Genomic DNA, 20328 nt, shown 5'->3' on the forward strand with positions numbered 1-20328 from the left:
GGACTTAATTTGCTGCATGACCCACTTTCACTCATATATTTAATGTTTAATCAATTATTCAATATTTTAAAATATTTTAATATCTGAGCACAGACTTTAGTGGGGTTTTTTGTTTGTTTTCATGTCAAATGTCAAGATTTGCAGGTCTGGAGGCAGAAAGCATGTGCTGGATTCTTTTTAGTATAGAATTCTGTGATTACACCAGATTTTTGAATAATTCCTGTGCTTACTAGCAAATGTGAGATGAACATTCATTTTCTACTTGATTGCTACTCTCCCGTGAAGTCCAAGTCTTCACAATGTTGTTCTGATGTAGAGTCACTAATAGCATTTTCCCACCATATAGTTGGTACGGCATGAGATCATTGCTACTTTGTATCTATCCATACCCTGGATAAGTATCTGAGCACATAGCATTAACTGGAAATGTAGAAGGTCTCTGAAAGGTCTGTGAATGTTGGATCATGGGTGTGTTTTAACGCTGTACCACATTCTGGTGGAAAATCACAGTAACATTGCTCTCAACTGAGGGAGAAGTATTTTTTATTTTTTATTTTTACTTTCTCAGTCATTTCTGGCTTTGTCTTTGGAGAAATTTTGGGAGCCTGACAACTTCTGGGAAGATTCAATGCTTCAGTACACCAAATATTCTCCACTTGGAGATGATAGCTCCCACTGTGGTCTGGTCGAGTCTGGGAGTCTTAAAATGGTTTTGCAATCTTTTCTAGATTTGTAGATAATGACATTGTATATGATCTCTTATAATGTGCTTACTAAATTTTTATGCTGGCAAAATTGACTTTGATGATAAGGAGTAATGTTATTTGACATTTATACTGATGAAGCCTGGCTGAAATTAAGCCTGGTTAAATTTAGTCAGTATACACAATGCTTTTAGGCTTATTTAACCATGCTATAACTTTTTGCACACTGGGCCAGTTGTTGTCCATATAAGTAAAAAAAAAAAAAAAATATATATATATATATATATATATATATATATATATATATATATATATATATATATATATATATAAAATTGTTGAAGAAACATGTTCTGTGAAAATGTTGTGCTTGCTAAGTAGCTAGTACCTCTTGGACTAGTAGCCAGCCAAGTTCATTAACAAGTTAGCAAATGTTAGGCCAAATATTATATTGTGCAATCTACTTGGCTAGAGAACATAAAGTTATCTTTTATATTTTGTATATATACTTTTATATATATACTTTTACAACAAGCCAGCTAACATTAAAACCAGTATTGCTAGCAAGTGTTTGACCTCACGCTCCTCACTGATGGCTATTGTGTGTTAGAGCAAAAACAGCTTCTTGGAGAGCATTAATGATTGTTAAAAATATACTAGCTATATATTTATAATATATACAAAATATACAAGTTTATAAAATATGCTCTTTTCACTCAGGTGCTAATAAAAGCCTCTTGTCTTTTTGTATTATTGTTTGTAATTAGCCATCTATCATGTCAGGTATTGTCATGACATTCTGAGAGCTGAAATTTCAGATAATACAAATATGACTGTGCGATGAAGTGTATTTATTGTGTGTTTGTTTCACTGCTTTGAGTGTTGTTCCTTAACTGCTCTTCCATACGTGGTTTGAACGGGCCAGTATGCTAGTGATCCTGCTGAACTGTGTGACTTTGGGCATGTTTCACCCATGTGAGGACAGTGACTGTGACTCAGAACGCTGCAAGATCTTGGAGGTGAGTATTGCCACACACATAAGGCTCACCTCACATATAAGTAAACATACAGTAACGGGTTGCACATTTCAATTAGAACAAAAGGAGTTTCTTATTCTAGCTTATTTTTGATTGGATAGTGTTAATAGTGTTTGAATTTGGAACTTTTTGGTTGAAGCTAAAATCTTAAAGAATTACAATTAAAGTTCTTAATCTACACTTACTGTACAAGTCTGTAGCTCTTCTTACTATACAGCCACTAGCAGGAATATTTGCTTGCTCTTCTTGTCATATGGAAATAAGACAAAAATAAGATGACCAGACAATTCACAAACGCAGCCACTTACAGGCCAATGTGATTCAAATTAACCTCTGCCCCAGTTGCAAAGGAATGCCTTTGGTGGAATAATGGAAACCAAATGAGATATAATGATATAATAAAGCCAGCAAGTGTGCAGGACACCCATCTTCCCCCACTCCCCCATTTCTTTGCCTGCACAATAACACATCCTCTTGTATTCCTCTGCTGCTACTCTCTCACACGCTTTCCCTCTGCCGACAATCCCTCTCTCATGTACACCTAATAATCTAAATACAGAACTATTGCTGCTCTAAATACCAGAGGAATCCATTTGTTTACATGTAAGAGTTTTCCTTTTTCAGTATTGGTGAATGAATGCAAGCAGCTTTGATGGAGCACGTAACACATTCCACTGAATGTTTGGGAAATGTGTTTAAGCAGGAGATAGTTGCTGGATCAGAAACTGAAGATACAAACACCTTTAAACAGGGAGCCAGTGAGATTTCAGTCAAGGCACATGCTTTGAGAGAGAAACAATGAGAGCGAGGGTCTTAATCAGGAAATACTGACTCAAAAGAGGCATGATCAACCATCAAAACAGCAATCATCCATCAACTCCATCAATGGAAGAGACATGTAGCTTTTAATGTGCATTGAACTTTCTCTTTCTTGCTGTTTTTTGCTGTCTGAACACAGCTGTTTGAGAGTATATGTGAATATCTCCTTATAAGTCGGGCATGCAGGGTCTGAGCAGGATATATGCCTCAAAGTTTGATCATTCATGGCCTCTATGGACAATGAAGCAAAAACTTCAAGTGGAATAAGCACATGGATGTATTTTATATCATGTTGTTCAGAGAGATTCCAAGATTGTGTTCAACATTTTATATAGTTGCTGTAAAATGTACGATAGAGGAGCTAGGTGCAAGTTCATAAACTCAATGTGTTTATTAGGCACATCCAAATGTCATTGAAATTTGAGGCATGGGTCAATACACAGGCAATCATCATTATCAGAAGGTAATACCTAATCATAGGCCCATAACACAAACGTCAATCATAATACAAGGTAGAGTGTTCAGGAACAGTAATGAGAAACGAGAAGAGGCTCAGAAATGCATGATACATTCATCAAGATGTACAGGAACAAACAGAAGGGCTTGAATACAGAGACTGATTAAGGGAACTACTGCAAACAGGTTAGAGTGATAATTATGCATGAGGAAGACAACCAATGGCAGGACAGGGGTGGAGACAAGACACGAACCAAATGCACATGGTCATATAAACAAATATGCAAAATATCTACGATGTGCGCTGAGAGCTGCAGTGTGTGCTCAGATGAGAAATACATGACAACAGCACTAATTCTAATATTCTAATGTTAAAATATTGAAAAAAGTCTTTCATCTATGGTGGTTCTTATTGAGTGCTAGTATTTACTCACATGCAATGTAATATAACCTCCTCTGTACACAGTAATGACGTAAGCTGCATACCAACTGAGTGCAAACATGGGATGAAAGACATTGTCAGTAGAAACAGATCAGCGGGGAGGTGGTGACCATATGTTTCTCTATTTTAGTGTGTTTGCATGAAATCAGGAAAATGTTGTTTTGTTGTCTTATTTTCCCCACAAGAGCATATCCATACACACACTAATGCCTCATGAATGCGTGTGTGGCTGTAAAACTATTTGCCTCCTTCCTGACTCCCTGTTTTTTTTTTTCAGATTTTTCTGATCTTCAGACATATTGGATTGGCAACCTGAGTGAACAAATCCAATATTTAATGAGCATTTTTAGTTATTTAATAAACAAAGATACCCAATACTCATATCTCCACCTTATGTCACCTCTAGGTGCAATGACCGTAAACAACGGTTCATGTAATTCGATATCTGTCTTTCATAGTACTGTGGATACATTTTATCCCACTTTCTCCTTTTAGAATGCCTTTAATTCAGATGCTTTTGAATTTGTTTCAGATTCTGCCACCACATCATTTTTGGATTTAGGCCTTCACTTTTAGTGAAGCCAAAGCTTTGCATTAATACAGGAACTCAGGGAGTAGAAGATACATTTTCATAGCAGTGTATGTGTGTGGTGGGGAAGTGGGTTTGGATGTGCTTGAGAAGCAGGGCATCAATTGCTCAAGAATAACCATCTCTTCCAGCAAAGAAAAACCTATATACCAGTCACCAGCTAGGAAAATGAAGGGAACATCATGTGAATATTTATTCAGTTTATTCTGCATTATTTATTATATGAGAAGACAGCAGTGCACAGATGAGTTTCAATCATACATGTACTACTTCTGATCTTCAAAACACGAGGCGAGGATTAGCAGGTAGAAATGATTGGATGAGCTAGTGGAGTGTAAAGAAGTAAAGATGAATACGGAAAAAAGTGAATTGCTAATGGGTGTTGCTAAGAGAAGCAAATAAAAAGCTACATGGGAGAATACGAAACCATTAAATAGTGCTGGCAGGCTATGTGGACAGTCTAGGACTGCGCTGTTGTGGGGTTTCCCCCGTCTGCACTGTTTTTCTTTAGAGAGCTGCTGAACCATGGAGAGGCCACACACACACACACACACACACACACACACACACACACACACACACACACACACACACACACACACACACACAAAACGCTTTGTATGCCAGAAGCAAGGCGAGAACCTGGTTCTTCTTAGAAAGTGTGCTTTTTAAGAAGAAGCCTCTTGGGGGTTCAAGTTTTTTTTCCTCCATAGTGATCTGTGATTATCTTCAGATGCATGTTCAAAAAAACTTTGATGTTCAGTCTTTTATATTCACATTTAAAATAATAATAAATAAAAGCTCTGACAGATTTGACAAAAATTAGTTGTAATTTGGGATGGGAGCTTTGGGATATTACATAATGATAAGCAGTGACAGGTCACTGTGGTTCATGGGCAAAAGACATTTTCCCCCTGTTTTGCAGTGGTTGGGTCAAATGATATCTTTAAGCATACATTTACACGTATTTCACGTCATGTGGGCAGCCATCTGACCCACAGTGGTGCTCAGAAGCCCAGCTAAATCATGCACATGAAAAAGGATGTGCCACCAACTTTCATGATCTACTGTACGTGTTGCTGTTATTCATAATGTACTATGATTAATGGTGTGTAGATAAGAGCAGTAATTAGCTGTGAGTGAAATCAGAAATGTGGCCAAGATCTTAGAGCTTGGCTCGAAATGATGCAGAGCTTCAGAGCAGCTTAATTAATATTCCCTGTGTTGCGAAAGTGTCTTAGCCAGAGGGATACCTTGGTTTAAGAGTCACTACCAATGTTTGTACTAGCACTGAAAACCCAGGTGAATTTCCCATGCAATAACAATGAACAATTACAATACAGTTCACCCTTTCTTTTTGCTATTAAAACCAGTTTGAAAATAAAAGTTTTTATTCACTTCTGTAATAAGTCCCTTTAAACATTTACACTGTAGTGTTAGCACTGCTGTTACGTGCACTATATTGTGTTTATTCACGCTTTGTTGTGTTTTGTGACTTAACAGTAATTCTTTTTCCATTTCGGTAGGAGCTACATTTACATGCATCCTAATAATCCAGTAATAATCCTAAATGGAATAAAAAAAAGCCTTCATTTCTTAAGGAATAGGGCTGAGGCAAATCTGAGTAAAATTTTCCATCTTAATGAATGAAGTGGATAATCTGTTGAATAATTTGTTAAATAGAAGAATAATCGGCACGTAAAATATTTCCATATGTTCTGCACATGTGCTGACTAACAAATCTGCAATCAGAAAGAAAAAGTTTGGATTGATGAAAATAAGTGAATGAACATTCCCAAGTGTCAAAAGAATGTGCCAACTTCATCTTTCATCATTATATGGTGAACAAAACAAAGTTAGTGTGAGAATCCTTGAGTAATGCCAAAATTAACCAAGTCTACAATGAGAAAATTGTCCATGTCAGATTTACTCAGCTGGCCTGGCAAGAACAGTTTTATAATACAAAGATTCATGCAAAAGAGGTTAAGTTAAGGGGAAAAGGAAAAAAAAGGTTACATTGAAGAAAATAAATTGATGGAAATAATAATTAAATGTGATTCTTCACCTCCCCTGACCTATTCCTTCGGATTTTTAAAAAAAATCCTATTATAGGTTTTTATGACATTTGGAAGTAATCCCTGTGCACACTGAACCTTACTTATCTTATGGTGTCTCATTCAGTGTTACAGCACATCTAAGATGTGTCTTTAGGTCTCAGCATAATTCAGTTAACTCTCTTCACTAAAAACCAAGCCAAAAAAATTACAGGTACAATTGCACATATAGTCAAAATATGCATAAAATAATTACACATGAGGGCACAGTTGCTTGGTAGTTAGCACGTTTGCCCCCAGAGTTGGGAGTTTAATTCCTGCCTCTGCCCTGTGTTCTCAGAGTTTGCATGTTCTCCTTGTGCTTCAGGGGTTTCCTCTGGGTACTCCAATTTCCTCCCCCAGTCCAAAGACATGTTGTTGGTTGATTGACATTTAGAAGTTGTCCATAGTCTGTGAATGTGTATCCAGGCTGTCCCCTGTCTTGTTCCCCAAGTTCCGTGGAACAGGCTCCAGGCTCACATTTTCCATACCACTTGTCCTACTGAGGGTCGTTACCCATATAATGAATCTCGGTCATGAATTATCATACATTATCATAGATCCATATGACCAATTTGATCATTAATATTAATCACATGAGAAAGTTTCATAAACTATTTTCAGCAGGAGTAAATGTTCCAGAGGAGATTATAAAGCTTAATGATAAACTTAATGATTTCTGCTATTAACTTACTTTTTCATGCGGCTTTGAATTAATCAATCATGTGCTCTGTGTCAGCATGTAGAGCTTATTCTCTTTGTTCCTTGAAAACTTGTGTTTATCATTAATAAATAAACGTGGTGCTTCATATACAGAATATTTTGAACTGATATTCAAAGCATTAAAAAGGCTGAGGATTTGTGGATAAAAAGCAGAAGTTTGCTGCATGGGCTTACAGACATCTATGCTAAGCTGAATCAGCTCTCTCTCTCTCTCTCTCTCTCTCTCTCTCTCTCTCTCTCTCTCTCTCTCTCTCTCACACACACACACACACACACACACACACACACACACACACACACACACACACACAAACAACCCTCCCTAGCTTGAGTCTGCTGAATATGGCATATTGAATATGGTGGGAATTGGTGATTTATTTATTTACATATTTGCATGTTCATAAAATTAGTAATTATTCATGACTTAAAGGATTGCACTTTGATCTAAAGAGGAACACTCTGAATCGGAAGGATTTTATGCTAACACTGGATGCATTTCTTCTTTTTTCTAGGATTTCGACGACTTCATTTTTGCATTTTTTGCTGTGGAGATGGTGATTAAGATGGTAGCACTGGGCATCTTTGGCAAAAAGTGTTACCTTGGGGATACCTGGAATCGGCTAGACTTCTTCATTGTGCTGGCTGGGTGAGTTTTTCTTGACCACGACTTTCTAATCGCGCCATTAACTCTCTGACGCCTCCTTTTTAGTGTCTGATTATGGAGTTGGATGCATTACTACTGTACTTCGTACTTCTTTATTTATTCTTTTACAATGGTCTTCTTTCTTCATCCATTCTCACATACAGAGCTTGTGTTCTTTTTTCGTTTAGTTTTTGCTGGTAAAGAGCTAATTTGCACTAATCATGTGCCTTGTTGAGAGATGCACTGGATTATGTGTTGAGATGAAAATTACACAAGCATATGGAGCATGTGAAAGGACATTCCCGGGAGAAATCAGCCAAAGTCTGTACACAAGAAGCAAGCAGCAATGACAGGCTGCTGGCATGTTCTTCTAAACCACACAGGAAATACAGGCTTCTGCCATGTTCACCAAATCAGTTCATCAATGCTGATGAATAGCACTACAGATGGTTACTTACTATCAACACAGCTTTGTGTGAACAGTGATAGATTGTATTATAATTTTTTTCTTAGATTTCATTAGTGGATCATCAGTAATAGTATCAATGAAAGATGTTTCGCAGTCTTCTTGTGATACTTAAAGTGCCCCTGAATTCAAAATTGTTGTGTTTTGTAGTCTTTCTGTACCTGTCCCTTATATCTGAGACACTGTAGTATAGTCCCCTTTGAAACTATTGGAACAGCAAGGCCAATTCATTTGTTGCTAATTCATTTCATTTGCTGTAGAATGAAAACATTTGGGTTTGAGATCAAAAGATGAATATGAGAATTTCAGCTTCTTTTCCTGCTATTTATATGTAGATGTTTTAAATGACATAGAACACGGCACATTTTGTATCAGATGATCCAATTTGTAGGCAAGCAAAAATAATGGAACATGTGTGTCCTTAGACTGATTGTTTAAACAATAAATAGCTCTGAAAATCTACTCTTGGTTTTAGCCTTTGGTTTCACCTGTGAAGACTACCTTTGTTGTTAAAAAGGAAAAGCCAACATGAAGATAATAGAGCTGGCTATGGGAGAAAAGCAAGCCATTTGAACATTTTGTCTGACAATTTACGGAGAAATGCATCCAAATTAACCATGAGGAACTTTATCATGCAGCAAGACAATGATCCAAAACACAACACAACTGAGTGGAATCGTTAGGGTTAGCTAACCCTAGCCCTAACCCTAATCCTTAGACTGGCCAAGTCAGTCACCAGACCGTAACCCAGTTGAGCATCATTTCACCTCTTGAAGAGGAGACTGAGAGGAGAAACCCTCCCGAAACAAACAACCACTGAAAGAAGCTGTGGTAAAAGCCTGGAAAAGCATCACAAAAGAAGAAACCAACAATTTCGTGATGTCACTAAGTCACTGGCTTGATGCAGTTACTGCAAGCAAGGGATATGCAAGCAAAAATTACGTTTTATTTACTTCAAGACTTATCTACTCGTATACTTTTGCTTGCCAAAAATTGGGTGGTCTGATGCAAAAGATTCTATGTTTTCTGTTGGTCAACACATCTACAGTAGATTTAAATACCAAGCAAAAAAAAGCTGAAATCCTAAACTCTAGTCTCATATCCATATTTTGATCTCAAACCAAAATGTCTTTGGTACATAACAAACAAATAAATTGGCCTTGCTGTTCCAGGAGTTTCAGAGGGGACGATATATCTGAAAAAAAATTGTTTTGGAGATATCAAAAACTTTTGGTGATTCATACCTAGGTGACATTGTGATCATTCAGTTTAATGCTCTCTAGAACAATATGTGTGTATGACCCGCCCATGGCGCTGGTCCTGCTCTATAGTAGCAGTGTGTTAGCAGCAGTAGTACAGTAAGTTGTTTGCAGTAAACAAGGTCTTTTTTTCCACCCTTGCCTTGTTAAGAAAAAAATGGTCGGAGTTTTTTTTTATTTTGAAGAGGAAGAAATATGTATAAGGTCATGGTTATGTGACAGGAGTTGGGAGCTCTTCAAAGCTGGAATATGTCGCTTCTTCAGACTGAGTGAGAACAAAATTCTGCCTTTAAACACTACCAAGAATTTTCCATCAGTAAGAGTAAATAAAAGACTCATTAATCTCTTTGCTGGTCCCCATATTTAACTAGCTTGCTAATCTACAATCAGGTTTGTTTAGATTTGGTGGGGGTGTGGTGCATCTCGAATGCTATTGGTTGTGGTGTAAATCGGTCAAGCACTTCAACATGATGCCACTCTGACATCCAGTTTCAGAAGGAAATATATCAACATATAGAATCAAATCACAGCTAGGAAGCTATTTCATGGGACTTTAAATCTGGAGCATCGTTAAGGTATATGAAGGTATATGTACATTTTTGCTGAAGGTCCATACTTGATAATAGAGATAAAAGGATAGTTATTTCCAACAGTAACTAGAAAGCAGACTGAAACTGACTACAAACGTATAGACATCATTTTATTGTTCTGTTGACAGAACTTACCACTGAGAACAATCCTGCTGTATCTCTATAGGTTTTACTCCTGACAGTCTACCAGGTTACTTATACTGGTGGTTTGTATATAATGTCTGTGTGTGCTTTAATTGGAAAGACATTCATGTTAGCATGAGCTTGTCATCACTTTTTAAAGACGATTTGAGAATTCAGCACTAAGCAGTCAAACTATCAGCCTCAGACACCCCCAGCTGCTTGGCAACGAGTGCAGAATCATTTCACATTCCAGCAAAACCCATCAGCCCTTTCACTCCTTCACAATGCATTTATGCACACGTAGGTGCTCAAGTTGATTTGACCGAGCTCAGAAACTCATCGTCATACTTCAGGAGTCAAATATATCACATAAATCTATGCCGTTTAAGCTTGACTACAAATATGAATTTGTTATTATGCCAATAAATACTCTGCCATTTTAATTAGTACAGTCAAAGGTGTTTTTGTTTGTTTATTGCAGAAATTGTTGTCACTATAGAGTAGGGGATATTGTTTTTTTTTCATGGTATACTGTAAAGCTGAAACAATTAGTGGATTATACATGTGTATTTTTTATTGTTTACTGGACAGTAGCACTTTAATGCAAAACTGCTATTTTCCTGTGGAACATGCCTGAGCATTAATTATTTTTGAGCTAATTTTGATTTAGTTTTAGTCATATTTTAGGCATATTTAATCATTGTTTATTTTTTAATTACCATAGAAATTGTTGAAGAAACAGTTGTTGCATAGGCCTATAAATATAGGCTACTATACATTTTTATCAGGGGTGGTTCTAAACCCTTTTTTCTGTCATCTCATCAGCCCCTAAAACTACTAACTATCAAAACCTATTATTTTATTTTCAAAAATTAAAAATTACAATAACCCAAAAATGCAGGACACATAGTTAAGAAGAAGAGGAAGAAGAAGAAAAAGAAGAAAAAGAAGAAGAAGCTGAAATAAACGCTAACAGGCAATTTGATCCAAATTTCTCTTTTCGGTTTTTAGCTTTTATATTCTGCGCATGTGTGATAGCCTTTTGTAAGTGCGTTGCCAGCTATCTGCTTGAATAGAAAGCACACAGTGGCTGTGCTGCACGTTAAAGTAGAAAGTATGCTTCACTTTTTACGCATACGCTAGGAACAGCATACAGTACGCGTGATGCAAATTTCGTCATCGGCAGAGTATGCGTGTACTGAACACTGTTCCTAGCGTACGTGTAAAAGGTGAAGCATACTTTGTACTTTAGCTGAAGGCTGTAAACAGATCTGTCAGTGTTTAACGAAACGTCCAGACTCCAAGGTAGAAAGTTATAGAAGGTATATTTTCTATGTTTTTTTACTCGTCTGCTAGCATGCAGGCTGCATCTATACATTCGATGTCTGCTCTGCAATGTCTAAGGAAATTTGACATCTCAGATTAGCTAGTGGTAGTTCAAAATAATCCAGGTTAAAAATCTGTACCCTGTAGCCCAGTGCGCGTGCTCACTCTCCTGGGCCAGATTATCAAATGGGCATTATGGGCACGGGCCCAGGAGCCCCTGCGCACTTGGGGCCTATTTTTATTTTCTTTATTTTCTTTTCTTATTTTACATTGCCAAAAATGGAGGTCAATGTCTGGTTGGGCCACACAAGATTTAAAAAGACGCATGCAGCTTAATATCTACAATGGTGTAGGCTGTATGGAGTGTAGCACCTGAAAATAGCTTTTGACACGTTAGACCTGAGTTCAAATCCGCCTTTTGCTGTACTCGCTCTTCTGCTCTTCTCCCTTTTCCATCACATATCAGATCGTAAAGGCATTTATTTCAATAAAAATTAAGAAAATATTTGAAAAGTGGAAATAAAGTGCCTAACGACTTTTTAATAATAAAGTGTTTATCGGTTAGGGGTAGGTGTAGGGAGGACTTTATTGTCCCAATAAAGTGGCATCCATTTAAAATTTTGAATAAATATATTCATTTTCCGCATCCTGTTAACGTAAAACAATACTGAGGTGCAAATAGTATCTGCCATTATTTATGGGTAGCCTATAAATAACATCTAACAAATATTTGCACTTGTTGCAAAGAACTGCTACTTTTATATAGCCTAGCTAGTGTAAATAGAATATATTTACTACTATTTATTTTCACTTTGTGTAAACAGCATATCGCTAAGAAAATGCTGCTATTGTCACTTAGAGTAAATAGATATACCGCTACTGTCACTTAGTGTAAACAGCTGCTGCTTTCAGATAGGACACCATGTATAAACAATAAAAAGCACGTTGATATTGTTTTAATCTAAACAGAATGATAGAATTGGTCAAGCACAAGTGTGGAAAGCCCGTGCAGTCTTCAGAGAACCCAGAGAACCAAGCGGACTGTGGGAGTCGTCCTAGTTCAAAATGAGTGAGAGAAGGGGTTGTCGTAAACGCAAATGAAAAAGAGGAGAGGAAGGCGTCTTTATTAAGACATGTGCCATCTATTCAAACGGAACCAGGAGGAGAATCAGGGTGAAGAATTTGTGGAAGATGGCGATCAAGCTAACCAGGGACTGGAGGAGACAGCTGTTAGCAGTGCAGCACAACCTGAGACTGAGGCTAGCTGTGAGTTACACTACGCAGGGAAATGTCTTGATATCGTTGCTGCTAGTCCAGGAAAGCATTGTTGCAATCATGTGGTTCTCCTTATTTAAAGAGAGACATTTAATTTAAAAAAGATGCACACAGATAGTCGTCAGTCTGTCAAACAGTATACGTGTAACAATTTGAGCCATACTGCAGATTTCAAGACTGGTATCATTACATCACTTCTAAAATTTTAGTATGGACTTGGTACCAATTTAAATATTGGTACTTTTGACTTAATATATAGTAATATAGTGATCCCGATTTACAAAGAGGCACTAATTAGGCAATTGTCTCTTGCTTAACATCCTCACTGAGGGCTAAGCCTATGAAATCTTAGAACCGCCCCGATTTTTATTTTGTTTTTTTCTTTGTTGAATGTTGCACTCATGTCTGCAGTGCCTGAAATTGCAAACTACACCTCCCATGATCCTCAGACCATGACCTCATCACATGGCCTCTGTTCACAATCCCGTGATTTCTAATGACACTCACCTGTTAGCAATCACACGACTCCCTTTACATAACCTCAGCCTGGCAAGCACGGCTTTTATTTTTTTGGATGACGTTTTGCTTGTGATGAGTCTAAGCTTTATTATCTGCCTCTCTTGATGAGTGTTTGATTAAGGACTGCTTCATGTTTACTGAGTCAGTCTTGTCTCTTTTATGCCTGTTTAACAATCACCTGACCTTTAGCCTGCCTCACATTTTTGCCCAGCACTCTGGATTAAATTCCATTTGGGTTTTATTAAAAAACAAACGAACAAAAAAAAAAATCCATGGGTCTGTCTTTAAACAATGATGGTGATTTCATATTTTCATAGTTCATCTTTTCCTGCAAATGGTGAAAAAAGTTTGACTTTTCTAAATGGTCAAATGCTTTCTAAAACACACTTCCCAACCTCAGTAGGCTGATCAGAATCACTCGCTTTTAGCAAGAAACTTTTAAAGGTTGACTGATTTGCTATTGTCTGTTTAACCACATGATTGTACAGTTTACAATTTGGTGGTAGCATTTGCTGGCATTAGCATTATTTAGCGCAGATGTGTATTTTGCTAGCTGTCTAATTTTCCCATTTACCATTTAGCACACTGCATAAATCCCATTTTAATTCCTGTCTTGTTTTTTGTTTTAACACGACCACTGAAGCTGTGATATGCTACAAAGCAATGATTCCACAGCAGTGGCTATATGAATTGGAGGCTAGCAGCAGGTAATGATAGCTGTAGCAGTTACTAGTGGCAGCACGCTTAAGCAGTTACATTTAAACAGCCTTTATTCCCTTTGGCATATCATTTATAGAGATGTGCATTATTGAATAAAAGGTGTAGAAAAGATCATTACCCACTCTAAAAATTTTACTTTATTTAATTTGAGATTTGTCTTTTAAGGGAACATTTTTTATTGTACACTGTGTCTGTCAGGATCTTATTTTGCCAAAAACATTCAAATTATTACTGGTCAATACTTATATTTACTGGCTAACAGAAACCCTGGGTTAACTGGAGCTTTTTTGGTCCTTTTTTTATTATTATTTTCTTTTAATTTATTTAATTAATTTATTTTTTAAACTCTACCACTATGCTCCTGGAACCACTGTAAAAACCCGGATGTAGAAATGCCAGCACTCTCAGAATGGTCTTTGAATTCTGCCTCTGACCGTTACTTATCCTCAGGTGCATCACTCAAGTTCATAATTTATATCAGCTAAAGATGTGGGCTGTTTTTTATTCCCACATTTGCAGTTATACTTGCTTGTACCTGCCTGTGACAATTGACATGAATTTAGCTTGTTCTATTTCAGGAAATATAAGCAAATTAGTAGCATAATTTTAATCACTGTGACCCTGACCAGGAAGTTACTAAGGACCACCGCATTTTCATCTTAGTCATTGTTTGCCCCATGAGCTTCATATCTAGCCACTCGCTTGTACCTCTAATCACTCGCTTGTTTTTGTTACATCCTGCAGGATCCCAGTCTCGATGCATGCCTCTAGTGTTAATCAGATGCCCTGTGAACCTTTCTGGCTAAAAAAAAAAGCAACAACATAGTGCACCATTTATTTATATCTGTATCCATTTAGAACACATTACATCCACCCATCTATTTTCCACACTGATTATCCTACACAGGGTCACAGGGGGCCTGAAGCTTATCCCAGGGAACTTGGGGCACAAGGCGGAGGACACACCTGGACAGGGTGCCACCCCAGCTACAATAGAACAATCCCAACCCAGGGCACAATTGCACACACATTGACACACTACAAACGATTTGGAAATGCCAATCAGCCTATAGCCTTCCTTCCCTAATCTTTGGACTGGGGAAGGAAACCGGAGCACCTGGAGGAAATCCCCAAAGCATGGGGAGAACATACAATCTGGATGCGAATCCAACACCAGAGGTGCAAGGCAAACATGCTAACCACTAAGCCACCGTGCCCCCAGAAAACATTATATGTTTAATCCAAACAGTGTATTCATATTTGATTACATCTGGTTACCTAATGTGTGGCCACATTACTTAAACCCAGTACACACACGTTGCTGTTAATGTTTAAATATTTCTGCACACTGTTAACACAATATCAGTGTAGTCGTTAGATTGGATATGATTTCATAAAGTAGAGAGAAAGAGCCTGAGAATTAAAGCCAGACTCACTTCTGTTACTTCAACTCTTTACTTTCCCAAAGCCACATTCAGATGGACTCCTTCTGTCTGTGCTGGTATGGTGCACTCTGCTAGTATGGTTGTCCATGTCTCACATTAACAGGCTGACAGAAGGGAGTGAGGACTCTGACAGGCTGTCTCTAAGCATCGGGGATCTCTTGGCGAGACAGAGACTCATCTCAGCATTATCTTCTGGCACATACTCACCATATATTGCAGACTTGAGTCTATCAATCCATGCTGAGGTTTTGCCTTAGCTGTTATACGACATTGCTTCTCAGGAATACTATAGTGAATCCAACAGTTTCAGTAAATCAGATATCTAGTCTGTTTAACTTTTTTTTTTTTATGGCACAATGACTTAATATTGAATTATCAATATATAATGCTCTCTCTTGTGATTATCACACACAGAGAGGTTGAGAGTTTATAGACAGACATTTCTGCCATGTCATGGCAACAGTAATGACTGCATTATGTTTTCAGGGCTTAATGGACATCATTCAATCAGAAAGCACACATAACCAACATCCCCCCTGTGACTGATGTCAGGATATGGCTGGATCTCTCAGGATCTTTATCTCATATGCTCATGGCAAGACTTGATTGTACTAGTTCTTTCAGCCCCTAGAATTTATAGTGTTCATTTTGTTTTTATTAATAAAAGTGGAAAATAGTGGTGCATGTGAAGTATTCTCTGTTGGCTAGGTAAGCTACTGTCTGATTTATTTGTATGTTACTTTCATGTACTTGCCAAATTTTTGGTAAGATTTTAGAGGTACGTTCATTCACTTTGAATGAATGTCTGTCATTCACTTTAGCAGCAGCTCATGCCTGTAGGTTTTAGTGAGGCGGGAATACATTAATAACAAATGTAATAGAAAGTTGAGGTTTGACAACATACACTGATCCAGTATACAGTCTAGCAGCTTGTTTTAAGTGGATTTAGACATACCTTTATTGAACTGTGTTTGATATCGCAGGTGTTTCTCATCGTTATTCTTAGTGTGCAAGATGTACACAGATGAGCTAATATCATTAACCAGGGTTGGCAGGTTTCAGCAAATTTTGCAGCCCAACAATCTCTAAAACCACACTAAAGACCTGAAAATCAAGCATTTCTGGCCGCAACATCACAAAAACTGAGAGAAATCCTGTCCAGACTGTTTTTTTTCAGCCTTTGAGTGGGAAAAAAGGTCACTGGTGCACATGCATTTCTGATCTACACACATAATCCACTCTATCATCTCCCTTTCTCTTTCCCAATATATCTTGCAATAGAAATGATTCTGTACATCGACACAATGTCTGCACTTACACTTTGCACTTGTTTGCAGAAATTTCTTAGATTTAAGTCTGATTATTTGCTTTATCTATCGAGATCTTTGCTGCTGTGTATTTTTAAACTGTCTTTGTCATTTATGCTGGCAAATAAGGATCATCTTATGTCCAGTGGACACCACATAAGCAGTCATAAAAAAAAAAAATCTCTTCAACTCGTGGTCAGGTAATAGAGGCTTCAGGAATTCCATTTGGCCAGAGGAAGTGATGGCACTGGACTGTGTCCAGCACTTTCATCTGATGACTCCTTCATCTCATATTTGTTTTGGGAGGTGTCTGAAAACCAATATCAGAGCTTTTCACAGGTACATACAGATGGTTAGGAACTCCCCCCACATCATTCAGGCTGCTGGTGTGTGTGTGTGTGTGTGTGTGTGTGTGTGTGTGTGTGTGTGTGTGTGTGTGTGTGTGAGTGTGAGCCATACACAGGCTTAGATAAAGATGGGAAGCAATTTGTATTGCTTTTATTGGCCTGGTTGTAGTTAAATGTCAAGTATGTTTCCCCCCTCCCAATAAATATATTCTATATAGAACTGCATCTAGGAATAAAAATAGTGATGGACTATTAGGTTTGTTGCTTGCTTGAATGCATTAAACAACAAATAATTGATTACCTACTTTAATATTTACACTTTCTTTTCAATTAACCAATAAACAACATATTTCCCTTTGAATGTGCAAATATTATAAACTTTTAAGTAGTGCTAGTAATGATAGACTGTATGCTCTAGTCCAAGACAATTTCTCTTTCCAGCTATCATAAGGCTACTGTGGAGAGAACATGCTCTGGTATGCACATGACACACAGAAATATCACCTCAGTAAGGGAAAGTCTTTTGTAGTGTGAATTTGTAGTTTTGTTGTATATTAACTTTGGCTGACAAGGTTTGTACTCAAGTCATTGTCACTAACATTAAAGTATTGGCACCCAACAGCAGATCAGCAAACTTGCTCTATTTTGAGTCAGTTCTACTATGTATAAATGACAGCGCCCCACAGTGGGTTCACAGTTTAATATAAAATAAGCTAAAAAGCTTTTCTATATCCTTGTCAGGCTAAAGAAACTCAATTAGCAAATTATGAATAGTATCATGCTTAGGTTTTTTTTTTGTTTGTTTGTTTTTTTTAAAATAAATGAAAAGAACTTGATTAGTCCACTTAACCTGTTCATCACTAAATTAAAATGCTGTATCACTATGATACTCAGTCACAATTTCAGCAGTGAAGTCCACAGTAAAAATACTCTCTGCTCTCTCTGAGTTATTAATGTTTCCAGGCGCATGTTATGTGCTCAAAAATGCCTCTTCAGGAGAATGAGACAAAGACTAAGGTATCTCGAGTGAAGGCCAGCAAATATTTTCTCACGAAAAAAAAGGTCCCACTCATTTATTTATTTTCTGCCCAGTGGTCAAGTAATGTTTGACCAAAGCACACATAGCAGAGCTGATTTCCTTTCTTGTCACACACCTTATTGCCTTGTATTAGGTTCCTTCATTCAAAACATGTATTTCCTTTACAAATGTGTCGAAACAGACTTGCACCAGACTGAGATTGTTATATTGAGAGTAATATGGGGAAAATATAGCATCAAGATGCTATTGTTGTATGAATTTGTTCACATCTATTAGTATATTTGCTGAGTCCAAATTAGAGCTTATGGTTGGTTTGATGTGTCCTGCGTTGGATTGGCACCCTGTGAAGGGTGTCACCTGACTGCGCCCAACTTCCCGCGGATAGGCTCCAGGCTCCCCACAACCTTGTGTAGGATAAGCGGTACAGAAAATAAATGGATGAATTGATGGGTTTGGTTGCTACTTGGTGTGATTTAGTTTGCTGTAGTTTGGTTTTGCTTTAGTGTACACTGCACACAATTAAACCAAAAGTAAAAAAAAAAAAAAAAAGGCTGTGGGATGTTTAGGACTGAAAAGTCGGATAAAACTCCTTCATTCATTGGTTACAAATACAATAATGGAAAAAGGTAAACAGTAATTTTATATATATGTATATACCTCGGTTAAAATCATTTTGTGTATTACATCCACTGTTTGCCCTCATTTTTGTTTATTGGTCCAAATATCCACAACACATGGAATTTCTGCAGTGCTACACATCAGATTAGCAGTCAAATCTACAGAAAAATGTTGTCGGCATCCCAAAATACAGAACATGTTTAGTTTACTTCCTCAAATTGGGTCGATTCAGGATTGAATCGCTTTCTTGCTGCAATCAAAATGCACTAGAGTTTGATGGAACCGGACCAAGACCACCTTGCTCAGACACTCTCAGGGTGGTTGATTTTGTCTGTACACGAGCGTGATTGTTGTGCCTAAACGAACAACACCAATTTAAAAACACATCGGTTTTGATTCAAATGGACTAAATTCTGCATTTATGAAATAATAGTGTGAAATATCTTGCAGAGCTGAGCTACCTCTTTCTCAGTGGGTCTTCTGGTTAGAAATCACATTGATATGAAATAGGAAAAAAGGGGAATTTCAGTCAGAATGATTACCTCTTAGCTAGCAGCTCGTATAATCTTATTTTGATTATAATCAGTCAGTCAGTCCTATTCAATTAAAACGCTGAGTGAGGTCATTATGGATGATAGGAAAAATGTCGGTTGGAATATAAAATACTGCATGTGGATGTGTTGACTGCAAGAAATTGTGGAAGTGCATGTGTTTTATCTCCACCTCCATTTGAATGTGGCTGTGGGATAGCAAACCTCCTCTGAAACTCACTTCATTAACCTGCTAGGTGGTAGAAGACACCCAGCCCTGTTTGAACTGCAGCCAGGGGTGCTGCTTTGAAGACAACACAACTCGGAGATAAAGAGAGGAAGACATTAACTCAAAAGTTATTCTGTCTCTTCATGTCACTCAAAGTGCCGTGGCATGACTGCCACTACACAGTCTATGATTTCTAGCTCAATCCAAGTGACATTCATACATGTTTTATTTATTTATTTATTTATCTATCTATCTATTTATTTATTTATTTATTTATTTTTATTCCTTCCTCCCTCGTGATGCTTGTTCAAACAGGGTATGATAGAACAGGGACTCTGCTGCTCCCACTTGGTTATTGAATCAAACTGATTTCTAAAGGTCAGGTCCTGTTTTGGATGCTGGTCCCTTTCCTCCTTCATACTTTTCCTATTATAGTGCCCTCCCTGCTAGCACTGTGTACTGTACGCTGAGAGCAGCCATTATTGACTGTGTGGCCATAGTCGTCAGGAAATGAGTGTGATTATGGCAAAGTGTACCATCCTTCACTAGATCTATGCAAATACAAAGATAAGAGTTGAGCAAGCCAGGTGTTTACTGGCCCCCAGCCCAGACCAGGCACTTCACTAGCTGTCTGTTTACATGTGTGTTTCATGTGCCTGTACATCATCATTCATGAGTTCAGTGTTTATTTGCACTCCTATGGTGTATATGTGGAACTTGTTGGGTGTAATGGCATGTTGATGATGTGAACAATCATATAGACACATGTTCACATTGTTTAGCTCTGCTCTGGCTCCTTGTGTTCGCCTGACTTTGGCTGCAGGAGCTTTTGTGAAGTGTCCTCACGCAATTTCTATCCTCCTCCCTCACCCCCATACCAAACATGTACTCTCCCTTATTCCTCTCTCTACCCCAACCACAGTCCTCCAAATTCTATCTCTCTGTTTTAGTTCAGTTTGTACTTTCCAGCCACCCTGGCGGATCTTTTGACATCAAAAACGTCATGCATTTTCCCCCTCTTTTGATATA

The 20328-nt window shown here is 37.7% G+C and overlaps 1 protein-coding gene across 4 annotated transcripts in view; it reads left to right on the forward strand.

Annotated features, from left to right (window-relative positions):
* The first annotated feature begins 1152 nt into the window (after positions 1–1152).
* Positions 1153–20328, forward strand: part of cacna1g (calcium channel, voltage-dependent, T type, alpha 1G subunit) — a 126276-nt gene continuing 107100 nt past the window's right edge. For 2 of the 4 annotated variants that reach the window (XM_053685389.1, XM_053685390.1), the window contains exons 1-2: positions 1155–1723; positions 7376–7509. In XM_053685389.1, coding sequence (XP_053541364.1) covers positions 1631–1723; positions 7376–7509 — 227 coding nt within the window. In that variant the 5' untranslated portion in view covers positions 1155–1630. Of the gene's footprint in view, positions 1724–7375; positions 7510–20328 lie in introns of all 4 variants that reach the window. The other 2 variants (XM_053685392.1, XM_053685391.1) reach the window with 2 other exon arrangements.

Source organism: Ictalurus punctatus, chromosome 13 (assembly GCF_001660625.3).
Source record: "Ictalurus punctatus breed USDA103 chromosome 13, Coco_2.0, whole genome shotgun sequence".
Classification (NCBI taxonomy): domain Eukaryota; kingdom Metazoa; phylum Chordata; class Actinopteri; order Siluriformes; family Ictaluridae; genus Ictalurus; species Ictalurus punctatus.